Source organism: Cupressus sempervirens, chromosome 9 (genome assembly GCF_028749045.1).
Source record: "Cupressus sempervirens isolate cs-2001-9-10 chromosome 9, ASM2874904v1, whole genome shotgun sequence".
Taxonomy (NCBI): domain Eukaryota; kingdom Viridiplantae; phylum Streptophyta; class Pinopsida; order Cupressales; family Cupressaceae; genus Cupressus; species Cupressus sempervirens.
The window spans coordinates 167085671-167105039 of NC_143126.1; the positions used below are offsets into that span (position 1 = coordinate 167085671).

The 19369-nt window shown below is 34.0% G+C and overlaps 1 protein-coding gene across 1 annotated transcript; it reads right to left on the bottom strand.

Annotated features, from left to right (window-relative positions):
• Positions 1-2051: 2051 nt before the first annotated feature.
• LOC149538031 (growth-regulating factor 6-like) lies at positions 2052-9388 on the bottom strand. The gene is made up of 5 exons (XM_089799426.1): positions 8799-9388; positions 7412-7645; positions 6820-7285; positions 4180-5153; positions 2052-2596 (listed from the first exon to the last, which is right to left on the bottom strand). The coding sequence occupies exons 1-4, from the start codon at positions 9139-9141 to the stop codon at positions 4184-4186; spliced, it is 2013 nt and encodes a 670-aa protein (XP_089655552.1). The 5' UTR covers positions 9142-9388; the 3' UTR covers positions 2052-2596; positions 4180-4183.
• Positions 9389-19369: the final 9981 nt, after the last annotated feature.

The window sequence follows — 19369 nt, forward strand, 5'->3', positions numbered from 1 at the left end:
TTTACTTGATTATAGATTGGATATCTACCAAAACTAATTAAGTTCGGTATCTATCTAATCTAAATAATTCATTTAGGGAAAAAAAAACAAAGTATTGTATTTAGTATTCTATTGTCAAAATTGACAATCTCATAGAGGATATGTTCTTCCCTACACTCCATAGAGTGAAAGTAGTGTAGCTGGTTTAAATCTTTTAATTTAAAGAAACTTAGAAACATAAATTATAACTAAGATGCATTAGTAGAAATTTTTATTCTAATGTTGGGTTGAGATTATAAAATAATGATTTAAAATAGTTATATTGGACACTATTATTCTTTTGACAAAATGCACTTATTAATTTGGTTTAAAGAAATGTACTTGTTTTTGACACATGGACTATACTATGGACACATGGACTATATTAACTAAGATGTATTTTTGCCACATTTTCTACACGAATTCTTTATGAATGATTTATTGTAGAAAATAGCTAAAAATTTGTAAATTTTTGTTTAAAAAATTATATTTTGTTAGATCATATATATATATATGCTACACAAGTAATCTAAATGATATAACATCTCAAGAGGATATGTTCTTCCCTACACTCTATAGAGTGAAAGTAGTGTAGCTGGTTTAAATCTTTTAATTTAAAGAAACTTAGAAACATAAATTATAACTAAGATGCATTAGTAGAAATTTTTATTCTAATGTTGGGTTGAGATTATAAAATAATGATTTAAAATAATTACATTGGACACTATTATTCTTTTGACATAATGTAATTGTTATTTTTGTTTAAAGAATGACAAAATGCACTTATTAATTTTGTTTAAAGAAATGTACTTGTTTTGGACACGTGGACTATACTATAGGCACATGGACTATAACTATGGACTATATTAACTAAGATATATTTTTGCCACATTTTCTACACGAATTCTTTATGAATGATTTATTGTAAAAAACAACTAAAAATTTGTAAAATTTTGTTTTAAAAATTATATTTTGCTAGATCTGATATATATATATATATATGCTACACAAGTAATCTAAATGATATAACATGAAGTTTTATATCAATATTTTAACAATTTATTATTGAAAATAAAAATAATTCAATAATAGATTATGGAATATGACTTAAATTATTATGGAATATGACTTAAAACATTGGTAGAATATTAGTTCATATAAAAAAAAAAATATATTACACTTCTAAATACAAATAATTTGTTAAATTACATGACAATATAAAGTGATTCACTAAGATTTTACTTGAATAATAGATAATGAAGCATGATCCAAACAAGATTATCTTAGAATTTTTTTTGATATTGATGAATTTTTATGATTTAAAAAAAATTAAAATTAACGTATTCATTTTTGCTGTTTTTTAATGATTTTTTCGAAAAATTAAAATTAACATCTTCATTTCAGTAATTGTTAACATGGTGTATACAAGAGAAAAACAATATTATTAGTCTTTTTTGTAAATATTAAAAAAATAATGAATATTAAGAAAATAATGTGTGTTGCAATCTAACAAGCACGTTAAACTTATAGCAAATTGAAAATCCATAAAAGAAAATGACGATTGCTGTAGGAAAGAAAACAACAAATGATTTGTACTTAGTACCCCGTTGTCAAGATAGAAGAAATAGCCTTCCTACACTTGAGTGAAAGTAATGTAGAAGCTTTAGAAACATGAACAACAAACTCAGGAGATACCGTTAGCAGAGTAATGTTTTTGAGCGCATTAACTAGGGGACTCAGCGCTGGAGGAAGATGAGCTTACCAAAGTTAACTTTAACTTTACGGTAAAGTTAAGTATATTAGAAACAACATCATTACAAGTCATAAATTAAGCCACATCTGTTATAGCCAACATCTATTAATTGCAAGCCCTACGAACTTCCCCCCAAGACTTAGAGTCTCGTGACAAACAACTGTGTATTTGAATATCTTCATTAATTGATGGTTGACAAGTGCCCACCCATGAGAATTTGTGAGCTGTATTTAGTCCTTTCTTAGAACAAGAGTACTGCTAGCTTTTATGACACAAGAGACACAAATTGAATCTCATTTAATCTGTCATTCATTCAATCAAGAAAGTACCACAAATAGAGTCTTTTTGACAGATTACAGAATTTCAAACAGAGCTTGTCTTAGTGCATTGAATTCACAGATTGCAGAGAGCCATGTAAGTTGACATTGATCAATTAACACTACATTCATACACTGCCTTCTTTCTGCTTCTGCTCATGGATTTCATGTTTTTCTCCTTTTTTTTCCCTCTCTTTTTCTAACAAGGCAACAATTCATACAAATAAATAAACTCACAAGTCAAAAGAAAGCAATACTCTTGTCAATTACTGTTTCAGGCCAAGTGTATCAGCAAATCAGTTCATGATGATGATCAGAATACATGAATGATCCAGTTTAACAAGAAAGGTAGATTTCATAAATTCATTGTGATGGCCATTGTGTCAACTGATCAATCAGCTTTAGTTGTCAAGCAACATAAGCTTTGCATGGTCTCAAATCTTCCATGGCAATTTACTACAGTAGAGTCCTAACCACAGCAACTGGCTAAAATAACTCTCGAGACATCCTGTTATCAAATGAATATGTTAGAACAATAAGATATTTGACAAAGAAAGAACGTATTAAAATCTACTTAAGTTTTGGCTGCTTTTAATTCAAAAACCATATTGGTTTTAATTCAAAAACATATTGAAATCCACTTAAGCATAAGTATACACTTGGAAAAGACATTTCATGTCCAGAGTTCATGAATTTGAATAATTGGTTTCTGGACTAGCTTTTCAATATTTCAAACCATACTTTAAAAGTATTGTTTTTCAATCTAAGTTCACTATTTCAATATTTCAAATCATACTTCAAAAGTATTGTTTTCTAATCTAAGTACACTAGTTAAAAAATAGACTCCTTCCAATTGATTTCTACTTATAAAGATAGAAATTGTTACCTAAATTTAGTATATCCAAGTACACATATGAGTTAAAATAAATAGAGATCCATTTGAATTAACTTCTACTTATAGCTGATGCAACACACTTCTACAGGGTTGAGTTAAATAAGTACATAGAGGCCCACTTCTTGTTCAACTAAGTACATAGAGGCCCACTTGAATAGACTTCTGTTTATAGAATTATAATCAAATTAATCAAATGTCTAACTTTTTAACACTCAGAGTCTTCATGTTCAATTGTTAAAAAAGAAATCACATTATTATATTTATAAAAAGAAACTATTACCTAAATTTAGGAGTTGATGCAACATGGTTTTGACCTTCCTACCATAGAAAAACTTATTGCTGTAATTAATGAATCGAATTTTCTTGCCCAAATATAAAGGGCATAATTATGACTGGAGCATCAACAGCTGGGGGACCATATTCTTTATTTGGTAAATTGCATTCCCAAGCAAAGAAGAGTGTCCATTCAAGGCAAGTAGAAAAACAAACCCGATTGAGATACCAAAATAATCTTTTTCTAGAAATAGAAAGAGAATAGCACCTAAATGACGTAGAGGAAAAAATAGAGAAAGAGACAGAAAAATGAAGAAGAAAAGAAAAAGTAGAATCTCAAAGAATACGACTTGAAACGGGTTTTTCTTCCTTGGGATTGTCCTCCAATATATGGCATCAAACTAAGGTTTGCAAGCTTTGGGTTTAACTAAGGAGGAAACTCCGTAGTTAAGCGCGCTCAGGCTGGAGTAGTACTGGGATGGGTGACCTCCCGGGAAGTCCCGGTGCTTCACCCCTGTGAGCATCACCTAGATCCAATGAGTGCTAAGTGTTCCATTTATTCTCATGAGAGATGGATTCATGTTGAATCACTACTCATGAAATATGGGTCATCGAGTTTGACTCAAAATCACACAGTTAAATCTAGATATTCATATCACAATTTGACTAGCTGTGGAAATTATCTCCTACTTATAAACTAATTGATTGTAGAAATCTGATAAAATTAATTTTTTTACTACATTGCATCAACATTTCAAGATTACACTAATCACTTTTATCAGAATATAATAGTGTAATCCAAAATATTGATGAAAAGAAGACACACAATCAAATCCACAAGTATTGAAGTGAACATATTTTTAAAAAGCATCTAAGTGATAAACTAAATGATTGTAGAAATCTGATAAAATTAAAGTTTTTACCTGATTAAGTGGTGGAGATTTGAGAGGGCGCAGTGACAAATGCCACAGTCCTGAGATTATCACAGAGGCCACCTGAATCTCCCTTAAGAGCACGAGGGCTACTGCCTGTACTGCTATCAGACAATGAACCAAAAGTCTTCTGCAAGACGCCTGTCGGCGAAGTGTCCCCACGGCCAGGGCTGCTACTGCTGCAGTCCCACCCATCACCAATCATGAGATTAAGTGCAGAGGAGGAAGTGTTTTTGGCACTAGGGGTGGCAGTGGTAGAATTAAGAACCTCGGCTAGTGGCCCACCAACTGAGCTCTCCCATGTTATGGGAATCCAGCTTGTGTGCTGCTGGTTGTGATGGTGGTGGTGGTGTTGTTGCCGCTGGCAGTCATGGGGATGGTGTTCAGACTCGATGCCGAGCCCCATGCCCATGCCGAGACCCATGTCCATTACTAGAGGGTCATCGGAACAAGCTGTGGAGAGCTTGAGGGGTGAGAGAGTTAGCTTGTTGTTTGGTGAAGTGGGGGAAGAGAAATCAGAGGGGATGGAAATGGAGAGCTGGGTGGCAGAGGAGGTGGAGGTGGTGGTGGAGGCGGCCGCTGCGGTGCGCAAGTGCTCTATCTCTGACCATGATAGAGCAGCTGAGCGGTGGTCGCGGGCAGTGGTGGTGGCGGCGGCAGCAGTGGCGGCGGTGGTGGTGGTGGTTGTGGTGGTGGGCCAGTCATCAAAGAAGTGCCTTATGCCTGCTGGCCTTTGCTGTTGAGGTTCACTACGTTGGTTTGTCAGAGGGAGGAGATTCATCTGGCCCAGCCCAAAGTCTGGGGCCTCCTCCACCAGAGATCGAGTCTCAAAGCTTATCAGATTGTTTGTGTTCTTTGACGTGGGTGTTACCATTCTTGATCGCCATGCATTTTCGTTGTAAAGACTGCTGTTTGTCGATTCAAAATACTGTCCAGACATGTCACTTTTCATCCCGTTCAGATACCTGTAAAAGCCCACAAACACAGACAGCTGAAGCCCACAACAAAAAACTCTTCAAAATCACAACTTTTATCGAGATCTATGAGAAATTTTTTAAAAAGCACGAGACATGATTTCACATAGTAGCGTACAGCACTAAAGATGTTTTATCTTTTTTCTTGGGTTTTCTGATTTGATTGTAATGGAGAAAAAAAAAATTGGGATTTTAAAAATTTGATTGTAATGGAAAAAGCGTTAATGGTTTTAGGAAATCTGATAAAAATTAATCTCGTGTATCCAAATTTCGAATTTCAAAGAAATTTGAGAGTACAAAAGGTCCATTGCCAACGGAATAGAAGAACGGATCATAATAGTATATTGTGGAAGTAAAGATTAGCCAATGACGGGGTTCATAAATGCATTGTATGCGAGTTAGCTTTTCGAGGTCCGCTGTCAGCACAGGCAACGATAAAGCCCACAAAACACGATGTGAAGACTTTTTTTCCAATGGCTCTCACAAGTCTCGAGATTACAGACATGATTATTGAAGTCTAAGGGGATTTGGAGAAGACTTCGAAACAAGTTTTAAAACACAGAAGGACGTACACCCATTTGTACAGGATTGACAGGTTCTTCAGGAATGGTCTCTTTCATGTAACAGTAGTATACCCAGCTCTACAAGGCGTCATAGGGAATTGTCCCTTTCAACTAACAGTGGTCCTAGAAATTTGCAGGAACTGAACAGGAAATGATTGAAATTTTCATCCATCTTCTTGGCATAACCTTGGAAAACAGTCCCTTATAAATTGCTAAATCAGTTCCTTTCCTTTCCTAACAGCAGAAATCATCAAATACACAAGTAGTGGGGTCTCTATTGTTCAATTCAATTCCTTTAAAAATTCTAGTTTTAACCTTTTTTAGATCATACTGCATGATACATTATAATGGATGAAGATAGACTCTAAACCAAATTAATCTTCTGATCTCGTAGAAATATTGTGTCGCTTTCTCATTTTGACTTCTCTTAATTGATATAAACTTGCTTTCTCAAAATTCCCAATTTCCTATTTTGGAAGCAATTCTACAGTAGAAGGTCCCCCCCATGTCAGCAAAGATCCAATGGGTTAGGAAAGAAACAACCACAAAAACAAAACAAAAACCGTCACTAATGGAATAGCATATTGAGGCAGCACCTGAAGCAAATACATATTCAGGCCCACAAACGCCAGAGAGAAACAAAAACATTTTCTTCCATTATCATTTCAACAGTCTCTATGAACCAAAAAATTGAACTTCTACTTTTCCATAAAACTAACTATGGTGGTCATTATCACATCGAATACACACATTCTTGTCTCCATGAAACCAATCTAATAAAACAAGCCTTCTTATGGAAAACATTGTCTAAGTGAGTGAGCCTCAAGACAAACAAAAACATACGAATAGTTGGGATTTATTTTCCGCAATCCGTCTATTAGATCAACTGTAAGAGTTTGAGGCTTAAACTGAATGTTTGGATACACTCAATGACATTTTTTTTTCACCATGGATGGATTGATGAACAGTCGACTGAAACTTCATGATGAATCGAAGAATGTAACGATGTAAAACAAGCCAAGAGAGCTATAATCTCAAGCACCTAGAACAAAACAAGTTAATCTCAAATGTTTTGGGTTTTTCTTTGGATTTACCTGTCGATGGTGAGCGGAATTTGGAAGGAAGCATTGGAAGCATCCATGGATGAAGCAAAGGCGGAGTTTTTAAGCCCGGTGTGGTGCTGTTGTTGAGACTGGCGTAAATTTGCAAGAGAGGATAAATTGCTACCACCGCCGCCATTAACAGCACCGTGAGAAGCATTTGTATTAGCAGGATTTGCAACGGTACGAGCAGCAGCCAGACTTGTCGTCGTTGCAGAGGATGAATTGTTAGCAGCGCCGCCATTGTTGGCGGCGGCGCCGTTAGCAGCTTGGTTAGCAGTCTGGCCTTCCACAGGCTTTCTTGAACGGTGACGGCCTCTGTTCATGTGCCGCTCACAATACTTCTGGTCTTGAACGGCGTCTCTGGAACAACGCCACTTCTTCCCATCCGTTCTCCGGCACCTCCCGGGCTCCGGATCCGCATTGTTGGCGAAACCCAAATGGAAAGAACTCCACCCAACTGCACCACAGAAAAAGATCATCTTTTGATCGCCATTAACACACACTCAAAGAAAGACAGACATTATAGAATTGCACAATCTGATCTCACGCGTTGTGAAACGGAACAGAACGGGACGGGACTTACAGTTTGGGCGGAGGGATCCGGGGGATGGTGAGGAGAGAGGGGAGAACATGTTCAAGGTGTGATTTTTACGAATGGGAATCAGAAGCTCCGGCGGTACCGACACGCCGGCCATCATGTACTTGAAAATCAAGGCCTGGTGCTCCAACTCCTGCCATTGCGACGCAGTGAACGGACTGCTCATCCTTGTACCGCCAAATATCCCATGCATGCCGTTGCCCCCAACGGACACCATTCCTGCACATATGATAGTACTCAAAGATCAGATTTTGTTACAAGAATCCGGGCACAAAATGGTCGCAATTTCCGATTGGGTTATCAAAACAGAAACTTGAGAAAACATAAAACGAAAATCCACATTTCAGTTCCGTCGATCCAGAACCGCCATTACCGTTTTCCTCAAATCTGCCAACAGCTCTTAATCAAATATATGGACATACAATATGTTGGAAGTGAAAGTGAATGGCCCGGTATGCGTGACCAAATTTCTACATCTCCTATAAAAACAAAAACTTGAGAGCGGAAACGAAAATTTGCATTCCAGTTACAATTTCCTATTATCTCATCAAAACAAAAACTTGAGAAACTTTGAACAAAATCTATATTTCAGTTCCTTCGATCCAAAACCACCATTACCGCTTTTTTAAATCCTTCACAGCTCTTAATCAAATATATGCACAGACCGTATGTTGGAAGTGAAAGTGAATGACCCATTAAGTGACCAAACTGCTAAAATTTCTAAGTCTCCCATGAAAACGAAAATTTACATTTTAGTTACAATTTCCTATCCTCTCATCAAAACAGAAACATGAAACGAAAATTCACATTTCAGCTCCATCGATCCAGAACCGTCATTACCGTTCATTCAAATCTTCCAACAGCTCTTAATCAAATATATACACATACCGTATGTTGAAAGGGCAAGTGAATGGCCCAGTAAGTGACAAAATTTCTAAATCTCTCACAAGAACAAAAACTTGCGACCAGAAACGAAAATTTACATTCAATCAGAGCCTTTTGATCCAACACCGCCGTTTATAAAAGCTCTTAACAAAATATATGCATGCCTGTACGATATGTTTGAAGTGAAACTGAAAGTGAAAGCCCACCGAAGTGATCAAACTGCTGCGAGATTATACAGATTTCAAAACATCCACAGTGCATCAAAAAGACCTTAAATCAGACACAGCCACAACATTTGATGTGAAACGGTGAAACTTCACTACCCATTTAAAGATTCCAACTTGACCCTCACGAAACAGCAAGCTCACATTTTGAGCCCGACCCAAATCAAAGAATCAAGAAAAGAAACGGAAAAGCCCACGTAGAAAACTAAAACAAAATCAAAAGAAAAAGAGAAATCAAATTGACCCGCAATTAAGCACAGTACCTGAAGGCTTAGTGGACGTGGAATACTGGTACCCACCAAAGGGCAAGTTCGTGAGACACTTGTTATAAGGGGAAACAACGGAGTCACTTCGCATGAGCCTACTGGCCTGTTGCTCTGCAGATTCCATCAGCTCAGAAGAAGCATTATGGGAAGCATCAGAAATCATAGAAGCGCTTCTCATGAGGTATGATTCAGTAGTACGAGCCATCTTGGCCGGTGCACTCCTCCAGTCTTGATCCCGCGACGTCGCGGTCTCCAAATCCATCTCAGAACGGCAATGCTTGTTATTATTACTACTACCCATTCCCAAAACACCGTCCAGACAAACCGCCGAGAAATCCATTGCAAAGGAATCCCCACAACAACAGAAGAGATCTATAGGCAGGGAAGTTATGAAAAGAAACAAAGAAGCAGAAGCAAAACTGGTTGCTTTCCTTAGAAAACACTCAACTCAAGTCAGTATGTAAGTCGTCATCAATGATAACGGGCATCGTTCTGGTTTTCTGAACCTGATGGGCTTTGCCCTATAACTATAACTAAAACTACACTGCTGCTGAGATCTTCTTCCTCCATCATCTGCCGCTGCATCTACTGCTGCTGCAGGCACACAAGTATAAGAAGGCCAGCAAACAAACAACGCCCAAACCGCTTACCGCTCCCCAGAAAACCGCCGGTAAAAAGTTAATTGCTTTAAACGGCGCGGATGTTTGGCGAGATGTCTCGACTACGCACTCGCATGCATGGGCTGCTCAATGCCCGCCACGTGATCGTCGCCTCATGGCCAAATGCTCGCTCAAATCTATCGGGACACTAACCCAAGGTTAGCTTCAGACACAAGCTCCCGCCACTCTTTTTCTATGTCCTTAGGAAGATTTCTATCTAGAGGGAGTAAAATGGTTGTCAATGAAAAAAACCTTATCAATAAAAATGGAAAGACTATGTGGTGGCCTTCGAGTTCGTGTTTCGCTTGGTTGCCTCGCATCAAAAATAAATATATTATGGAAATACATTTATGGATTTGATTTTTTATATGTAGTTATTTAGATGAAGGAAACTTTTAGTTTAGATGTATGCTACTTCATAATGCTATTATCCGTTATATAAAGGTAAAGATGTAGATATCTATGTATATACTAAGATGTTTCCATCACAAGAAAAATGAGTGTCAATAAAAACTAAAATCATTAGTTGATATGTTTATAATAATGCACTTTTGAAAATGTAGAAAACAAAATAAAAATTTGTGACGATTTCAACATATTAGTTGAAAGAAGCTAGATGTGTGTTATTTCATAATACTATAATTCATTAGATAAAGGCAGAGATGCCAATATCAATGTATGGTGAGTCGTTTTCATCGAAATAAAAATGGTTGTCGATAAAAACTAAAAGCATTTAATTTGATATATTCATAATATATAACCGTGTTACAATTATCCTTCATACATACTGCACTTTTGAAAATGCAGGAGATAGAATAAAATTTTGTGAGAATTTCAGCATATTAGATGAAAGAAGCTTCTAGTTTAGATGTATGCTATTTCATAACACTATAATCTACTATATCAATGGATAGATGTTGATATCTATGTATAGTAAGTTGTTTCTAGTGAAAGAAAAATAGTTGTTGATAAAAAGTAAAAGCATTTAATTTGACATGTTTATAATATTTAAATGTGTAACAATTATTGCACTTTTGAAATAAGAGAACAAAATAAAATTTTGCCAAAATTTCAAAGATTAGTTGAAAGATGCTTCTAGTTTAGATGAAAGAACTTCTAGTTTAGATGTATGTTATTTCATAACACTATAATCCACTATATAAATGGAGATAAATGGAGAGATGTTGATATCTATGTATAAGAGATGTTTTTGTCGAAAGAAAATGGTTATTAATAAAAACTAAAAGCATTTAATTTGATATGTTTGTAATATTTAAATGTGGTGCAACTATCCTTCATACATAATGCACTTTTGAAAATGTAGAAAACAAAATACAATTTTGCAAAGATTTCAGCATATGATCTTTATGATCTACATCTCTCTTATTATAAATCCATAGAAAACTGCAAAAATACGGTATATTTTTTATAGTTATTGATTTGTCTAAAAAATACTTGTCTTTTAGTACAATTTGTATGGATATTAGCATGTTTGTAAAACAAAATAATATAAAGTTGTAAAAATTGGGTAACTCCTTTAGAAAATGTATCATGATATCACCTAAGTATAGACTTACATTTGAACATAAAAATATTTATCAATTAAAATTATGAATTATATTTAATTTGACAACTTTAGTGCTTGAAAAACAAAATATTCTAAAATTTCTAGGATCGAGTAGCCCCCTCTTTAAAATCATAACAGTATTACACTCGTATAGATCGGGGGAAAATCATCAATAAAACTTATTGACAAAATGTGTTAAAAATTAGATATTTTCTCAAAATTATGATGTATTATATGTGGGTATTACAATCACATAAGGATAAAAAAAATGTTCATCAATAAAAATTAAGCATCAAATTTTATGAAATACATGAAAATAAAAACAATCTAAAATAGTAGGAATAAATAGTCCCCTCTAGAAACTGTAATGTCCTATGATACCACGTGGGTATTACACTCACATATGGATGCAAAAGATGTTCATTGATGACAACTAGAAACATTACTTTGAAAAAAAAGTGTGGAAACAAAACAATCCCCTCTAATATCTTATGATACCACATGAGTATTATACTTATATTAATGCAAAATTGTATGTTAAAATAAAAACTGAAGGCATTCAATTTGATGAAATGTGTGAAAACAAAAACAATTCAAAATTGCATAAATCTATTAGTAGCATCTATAAACTAGAATATCTTACAATATCAGACAGGTATTACACTCATATGGATACAAAAATGTCCATCAATAAAAATTAGATATATTTAATTTTACAAAATGCGCAAAAAAAAAACAATCTAAAATTACATGATTCAGAAGCCCAGAAGCCCTTATGTAAACTATAATGACCTACAATACCATGTGAGAATTTGTACACTCACATATGAATGCAAAATATTCATCAATAAGAATCAAAAATATTTAATTGGACAAAATGCCTTTAAAAGAAAACAATCTTAAATTGCAAGAACCAAATAGTCCAATTGCAATGTCCTCAACCTAATTAGATAGCCCAATTGTAACGTCCTCTTATACCACACATGAATATTATAAATGACCTTCAATATTATGTTTGCATATAATACAAAAATGGTGCAAGAACGAGACAAGTTTTAAATAGCAAACTGAAATGTATAGTTGTATTATATTCATTACAAATGGTACAAAAATGAGACAACGTATAAATAGCAAACTAAAATGTCTAATTACATAATATTGATTACAAACGATGTGAAAATAAGATATATAAATAACAAGCTAAAATATATATAGCTTACCAAAGAGATACTAAATTTTATCTTTAAATCTTCTTATAAATTATAAGAATCACTATTCAAAAATGACCAGACATGGCTATCCTCCATCCAAACTGTATAGTTGACCAATTTTCAAAAGATAAAAAATATCATGAATTTTTGAGAAAATTTCAGCGTTTGATTGTCATGATTTGCATAATTTAATCGAAAACAACAAAAAATTTAGAAAAAAATAACTATGAAAAAAAAAATTGAATTTGTTTTGTTTTTAGTACATTTTGAATTGAGATTAGCCTGTCCCAAAATGACCTTTGACAAATGCCTAAAATTAGAAAAATCTATTATTCCCCTTTATAATGTCCTTTGATGCCATATAGATTGGAGGAGACTTACCTCATAGCCCCATGCCTAGTAGGGAAAGTTATCCCAAAAGAACCAAATCTGAACCCAACCCAAACTCAATATATTTTGACCCGGGGTTAAAAGTTTGAATTAACCCAGGTCAATGACACAAACCCGGTCTCCTGCTCGGGAATCTTGGAAACGGCGGCTAACCGGACGGCGGGTCACATATTATTTACTATTTTCCGCCGACCGACAATACCGCACCTGGATTCGCGTTGGAGCGCGGCCATGGGCCCCACCACGCTAGCCTTCCCTTTCCTGCCGGCGGCAACTGCGAGGTTTCCGACAGCCGTCGTGGCTTTGTGTTTAATAATATCCCGACAGCCGGCGCCGGTTTTTCTCTCCTCGCCGGTGTCATAACTTTGTCTCTATCTCTACATAGACGGGAGTAGGAGGGGCCCACTGGGGGCCACAAGGACGAAAGTGAGTGTCCTTTACCCATGCCCTAACTATATGCTTGCTCCATGCCTATTTTCTCCTCATTTGCACACAACCAAATGGGATAGCCAATGACAATGAATGAATGAAATATGTAGTGTGTGTATGGGATATTGGGCTCCATCACCAATACTATGATCCAATTCCCACCTCCCTAGGCTACTTTGTTAGATGCCCCTCCCCAACATGCTCCTACTCATCAACAAACCTTGGTTCATTGCACTCCTTTGTCTTTCTATCAAAAAGTGTGCCAATTTATTGGTTTGGTGTGTTTACCTTTTGGGCTAGGGACATATCCTTTGCTTGGATGACAACACCATTGGCTAGGCATGGTACTCTAGGCAATCTTGGATTTCTTCTCAACATGGTCTTGTAGGTAGTTATTTCTCCTATGAATAGACTTGGTTGTTCCTTGGGAGGGCACACACTATTAGGTGGAAGGTTAGGTTTCAATTCGTTGGGTCAATGATGGTAGATGGGATTTTTTCACTATTGTTTTTTAGGGTTCTTGAGGGAGGAGGATGAGTCAATCAATGTGGTCATGAAGATGAATTATTATGTTTTGAGAAACGCTTGTTTAAAAAGTAATATAATACTAATCATTCATGATATCCAAGATGAATTTTACTTCAAAATTATATTGTTCAATGTTGAATCATCACAACATGTTATAATTGGATTCACTTTCAGATAATATTATCTTATTAAAATCAGATAGATATGCAATGTTAAAAAGTCTTGTTGTTGTTTTTGGATTTGACTATCTTTATATCAGCATGTCTACTCTAATATGTTAATGATAGATCAGAGAGCATGACTCAAAACTTTGATTCAATAAGGACACACAATCAAGTCCAGAAACAACAACACAAACTATTATACATTGTGGAATAATGGTAAACTTAATGTTAATGTTAAAATTTCTTCTTGTTATTTTTGGATTCGATTGTGTGTCTTTTTATAGCAATATTTCTGCTCTTTGAACTATGTAAGATCTTCATGATGGATCAGAGAGTAACTCGAAACTTTGATACAATAAACACACGTAATTAAATCCAAAAACAAGAACAAGAACTATTATAGATTATGGTAAACCGATAAACTTAATGTTAAAAGTTCAAAGCTATAAAGACTAAATTTGAAGATCATATGCATATAATTCTAAGCATATAAAAATACAACCAATTTATTTAGAAGAATATACTATATGAAACATGATATTTTAGAAAGAGAGCCCGTTTTAAAATAAATTATACATCAATATTCAAAAGACAATTGTAACTAATATTGTCAAGAAAAAAGTACATAATAGACCAAATTGACCATCACATTTAACACCCATTAAAACCTACTACTATAGATTACATCAATATTCAAAAGACAATTGTAACTAATGTTGTCAAGAAAAAAGTACTTAATAGACCAAAGTGACCATCAAATTTAACACCCATTAAAACCTACTAGTGGATTACGAAATGTAATATCACACTTTTTCAAACATATTAAGCTTTACCATATTTAGTAACTAAAATGCATAAAGATAATTTTAAATTTTGTTACATATTTTTCAAAAGGTCCATTTAGAAAGATTTTAAAAACTACTTTTCACAAATTTAATAGAATAAAATAAAATAGTAATAATAAACAAATATTTTAAGAAAATAAAGATGTTGAGTTATTGAGTGGAATGTGTGTTAAAATAAATTATATGAAAAAAATGACTAGTTAAGATATTTAGTTACAGTTTATATGTAAAAAAAATTTGTAATGGATAATATAAATTGATCTGTCTCAGGGAAAAGTAATATTTGAAGTTTTAAACAAATAGTTTGTAAGGATTTATTTATTTATTTATTATTGTGGTTCACATTTCTAATTATAGGTTTGATTATATATTTATTGATCTAATTTAGTTGTAATTATGGATATTATTTGGATTTACAAATTTAATCTCAATAAATGTTGGATTGTTTGAGTTTAGTTTGTCCTAAATATTATATATTATTTTATATTTAAAAAGAATTGTTTTTATTCTAGATTTTTTAAATGGGTGAAAACATGATCATGTGTCCAAGGAGCTTTGAGCTATAAGTTAGAACTTCAAACTTTTAAAATTATCTCCATTGGTTATAATAATAATGTGAAGAGATATGAGCTTTAGAATCATGTAGCAATCAAGACAACATATGGTCAAAATGTGACCTTAAAGGAGATCAAGACTATTTCTACAAATAAGTGACTATAAAAAAGAGTATGAAATTATTTATACAAATAGCTCATCAAAGATAGGGATTATTCACTTGAGAATGACCAATTTTTTTGGATGAACTAGACGAGGAGAAGAATTTTAATACTTTTGATATCTTGGGGGACGAAGGACCTCCACCTTAACTGTTGAGGAGGCCCACTTACAAGAGAAGGTGATCACAAAGGTATTGTCCACCTAGATTTGAAAGGAGGATTACAAACCAATGAATTTTCATGTTGGGATGTGATGTTGATGTTGTTATTTTTTTCTTGTCATTAATGGTTGTCATTGGTGTTAACATATCTTGATTGTTTCGATAAGGATTCGATGTTTTGGTGATTCAGATTAGCGTGATCTTGATAATGTACACAGTTAATATATCTTTGGTTGTGTTTTCCTAGTTTCTTTCTTTTTGCAATATAGTGTGGTTTACTCATTTGGGTCTTGACCAATCTAAAAAGTGGTTAATGTGCTTTGAGATATTGTGTGCATTGTAATGTGTATAACCCATTACTTGGTTTTGAATATAATGATGAATGTGTAACATATTAAATTGAATGAAGAGATTATGTGTGGTCTACATTTAATTCCCTACTACAATGGGAATGTTTTGTGATGACCTATTTATAATTATGTATGGTCAACTTAGAAATTTATGTGGCATGACTTGGTATGAGTAAGAGATTATTATGTTGGGTGGTATGAATGATGATATTAATTTGAAAAAAAGGATAAATTTCGATATTGTGAAGATTGTGATTGAAAGCAAAAGATAGTGAGGTTATTTTGGTGCTATTTGTTGGTAATAATTATTTCAACAATGGATTCCTTTCATTATTTTCCTTCTAAAAGTAAGTCTTTTCTATTGGTAGTGAGCCTTATTACTCATGGGCACTGAGTCTTACCTGTGGTAAGCAACCCAAGATTGAGGCTCTGTAAAAATCACCCTAACCAATCCTTTTATGCATGAGAATTAACTTCTCTATGATTTTTCTTGTTGTGAGATTTCATGTAAATTTTGGTGTATGGTTTTCATGTGATTTCATGTACATATATGTTCTAATTATCTAATTGGTTTAGGTTTTCTCTAGATTAATTGAAATTGGGAAAAATTATGATAATTAGTTTGCCACCCAACGCCACCCCCCCTCCCCCAATAATTTTTTTTGAATGAATAATATCATTCATCATTCAACATCTAAATAGATTGATGGAATGAGACTTGTATCTTATGCTAGTGTATTTGTGAGCTTAATCCTATGAATATCCAAAGAGATGGATGGAATGATTCTTGTGCCTTATACTAGTACATTTGGGAGCTTCATGTATGATATGGTCTATAATTTACATAACATAGCCCAAGTAGTTGGATTCTTCAACAAGTATAGTTAAAAAACATAATAGAAATGAGAATAAGATACATGTAATGAGCTAATAATTAAGGAAGTGGACTATTTTCCAAGTTAGAGAAGGAAAGAATGAAACAAGTTATAAAAGATAGCATGAGAATGTAAATGAATTTAAACAAGGTCTAATAAAAAATGCCAAATACAATTAGAAAAATGATATAGAAAAAATAAGGAATGTGTGTCTATATGTATATGTTGATCCCTAAGAGGATTACCCATACGTGAGAGAAATTGAAAAGTTTCATAGGAGGGGGGCTTAGTACATCCTATGAAACATTCCCTAGGATTTTTGAAGATGACTCTGTGTTCTTTAACATTTTGAAAACAAAAAGACCCTTCATAAAATAGAATCTAGGCTAGGGTTGGCAATTCACCAATTCAAATATTTTAAAACACTTTGAAAGCCTCCTTAGATAGGTTTCACAACACCTTGAACTCTTTGGAATGAGTGATCTATCACCTTTCTAGAAACTTATACAATGTATGAAAAACCCTTCATTATTGGAAAGGACATAGAATACATGAAGTAATCAAGACATAAAGTATAATATTATCCTCATTGAGGAAGCATCTACATGGATCTAAATAAAGGAACATATCTCCTTGAAGAGTGCATACATTTCTAAAAGGAAAGATACAATACAAGGAGACTATTTCTGAATTGAATCCAAATAAGACTAAGACTCATACCAAAGTGTTTCCCTTATTCATTAAAAAAAAAATTTTCTATAGAGGTCTATCGAAAGCTCATACCTCCTTGATTTTATAAAAGTTAACCATTTTAAAGAATTGGGAGATATAATACATCCTTTGTTATAAAGGGTGATGGAAGAGTAACAAGATTACATGATCCATTATTTCTTAGGATAAATGGAAGACAAAAAGGCAAGCATAAGTGTATAATGAGAAAAGGGGAGCAATGTAAAAGACAGGAAAATTACCTCCCTTTTCAACAATTACACATTCAGAAGGAATATGCCCCAACTAGGACCAAGAGGAGAGTCAAACAAAATGTATGGAATAATTATGTATGTTATCCTTGATTTTAGAATATCATAGCAAACTTGAAACATTGTCAAATTCTTTTAGAAGAGGTATGAGTAGAATTTATTATTCCTAGTGGAATTTAAAGTAATTGTAAACGCAAGTGTGTTGATGTTTAGTCAATTCACGCTTAATGGATACTTATGTCTAGAAGTTGGATTTAACCTTCATATTTGTGATGATGAGTCTTATAGAAGGTGAACTTAATCTTCATCATTTGGGTAGTGTACTCAGGCAATTAGCCTTTTGTTCTCATCAACTCTTAATAGGGTTGGGAACCTTTCAATAGGGGTTTGGGTACTTTACCAGAGATAAATCCTTTAATAGGGATAATTTCACTAAATGCATTATAATGACTCCTAATAGGGTTAGATACTTTAACTCTGATATTGATATATTAGTACAAGATCTAGTGGGTATCATCCCCATTGGAGTTTTTTCCTTAAACAAGGTTTTCATTGAGAACATAAATCATTGTGTTATGGTGTTGGATCTCTTTTTGTTGTGCCTTACTACATTATTTGTTGGTGATCAATTTAATAAGTTTGAAGTTCAGAGTTATTATTCACAATTGACTCACCCCCCTCTCAGTTGTGAGGTGTGGACTTTTCTTATTAACAAATAGATCCTAGTAAAGTACCCAATCATGGATGTGAACTTCATAGGAGTATACATCTAACCCCCACTTTAATGAGAGTATGATAAAATATCATGTTCATAGTAAAGTAAATCAATGCACAAGGACAATCTTATCAAGGTTAAGGAAACAAAGAAACATCAAGCTCCCAAGTGACTCCCTCCTCCCCCCCCCCCCCCTCTCTCTCTCTCTCTCTCTCTAGGTAGATAGGATAGGTTTGAAGAATCTCCAATGGAGATGTCTTGCCAATAAGAGAGAGTAAACACACAGAAGCACAACACAAAAATAGAGAGGAAACAACAAAATTCAATTGTTTCAGTGCATGTCTAGTGCAAATGTATTACAACATGTCATACATAATGCCTACCCAATTATAACCTTCTACTAAAATATAAACTCTTACTTGTGAGATTAATTTTCTAAGATCTTAACCTCTTGATCTTATCTCCTCCAATAACTATTCTCCAAAAACATGGTTTTTTACATGATATAACCATCAAGACACTTGGGCCGACTAGCAGATCACCAATCCTAAAAAGGAAATGTATTACAACATATAGGTCCCATCCCTCAAGGAGAAATAGGTGACTACATACTTTTGCATAAGAGAACATGTGAGCCTGGAGATAGGTCCACACAAGATCCAAGAACCAACATGAGAAGTTACGAAAGATCACATACACAAAAGAACTTTGCACAAGAAAATTTCCACATACTACACAAGGTGCCAATAAAGAACATGTAATGAGAAAGAGCACAAATGAGAATACAATAACAAAAAGCATTAACAATTATGATAAAAGAGGTAATGTGCACAATAGGTCTACTCCACAAACCTATTCTTATAGATGAAACAAAGCAATAACACAAATATTGTCCAAACAATTAGGAGACTGAAAATATAAAAGAAAGAGAATTATTATTTTTTGTTGATATAAGATTGATAATGAACCCAATATGCT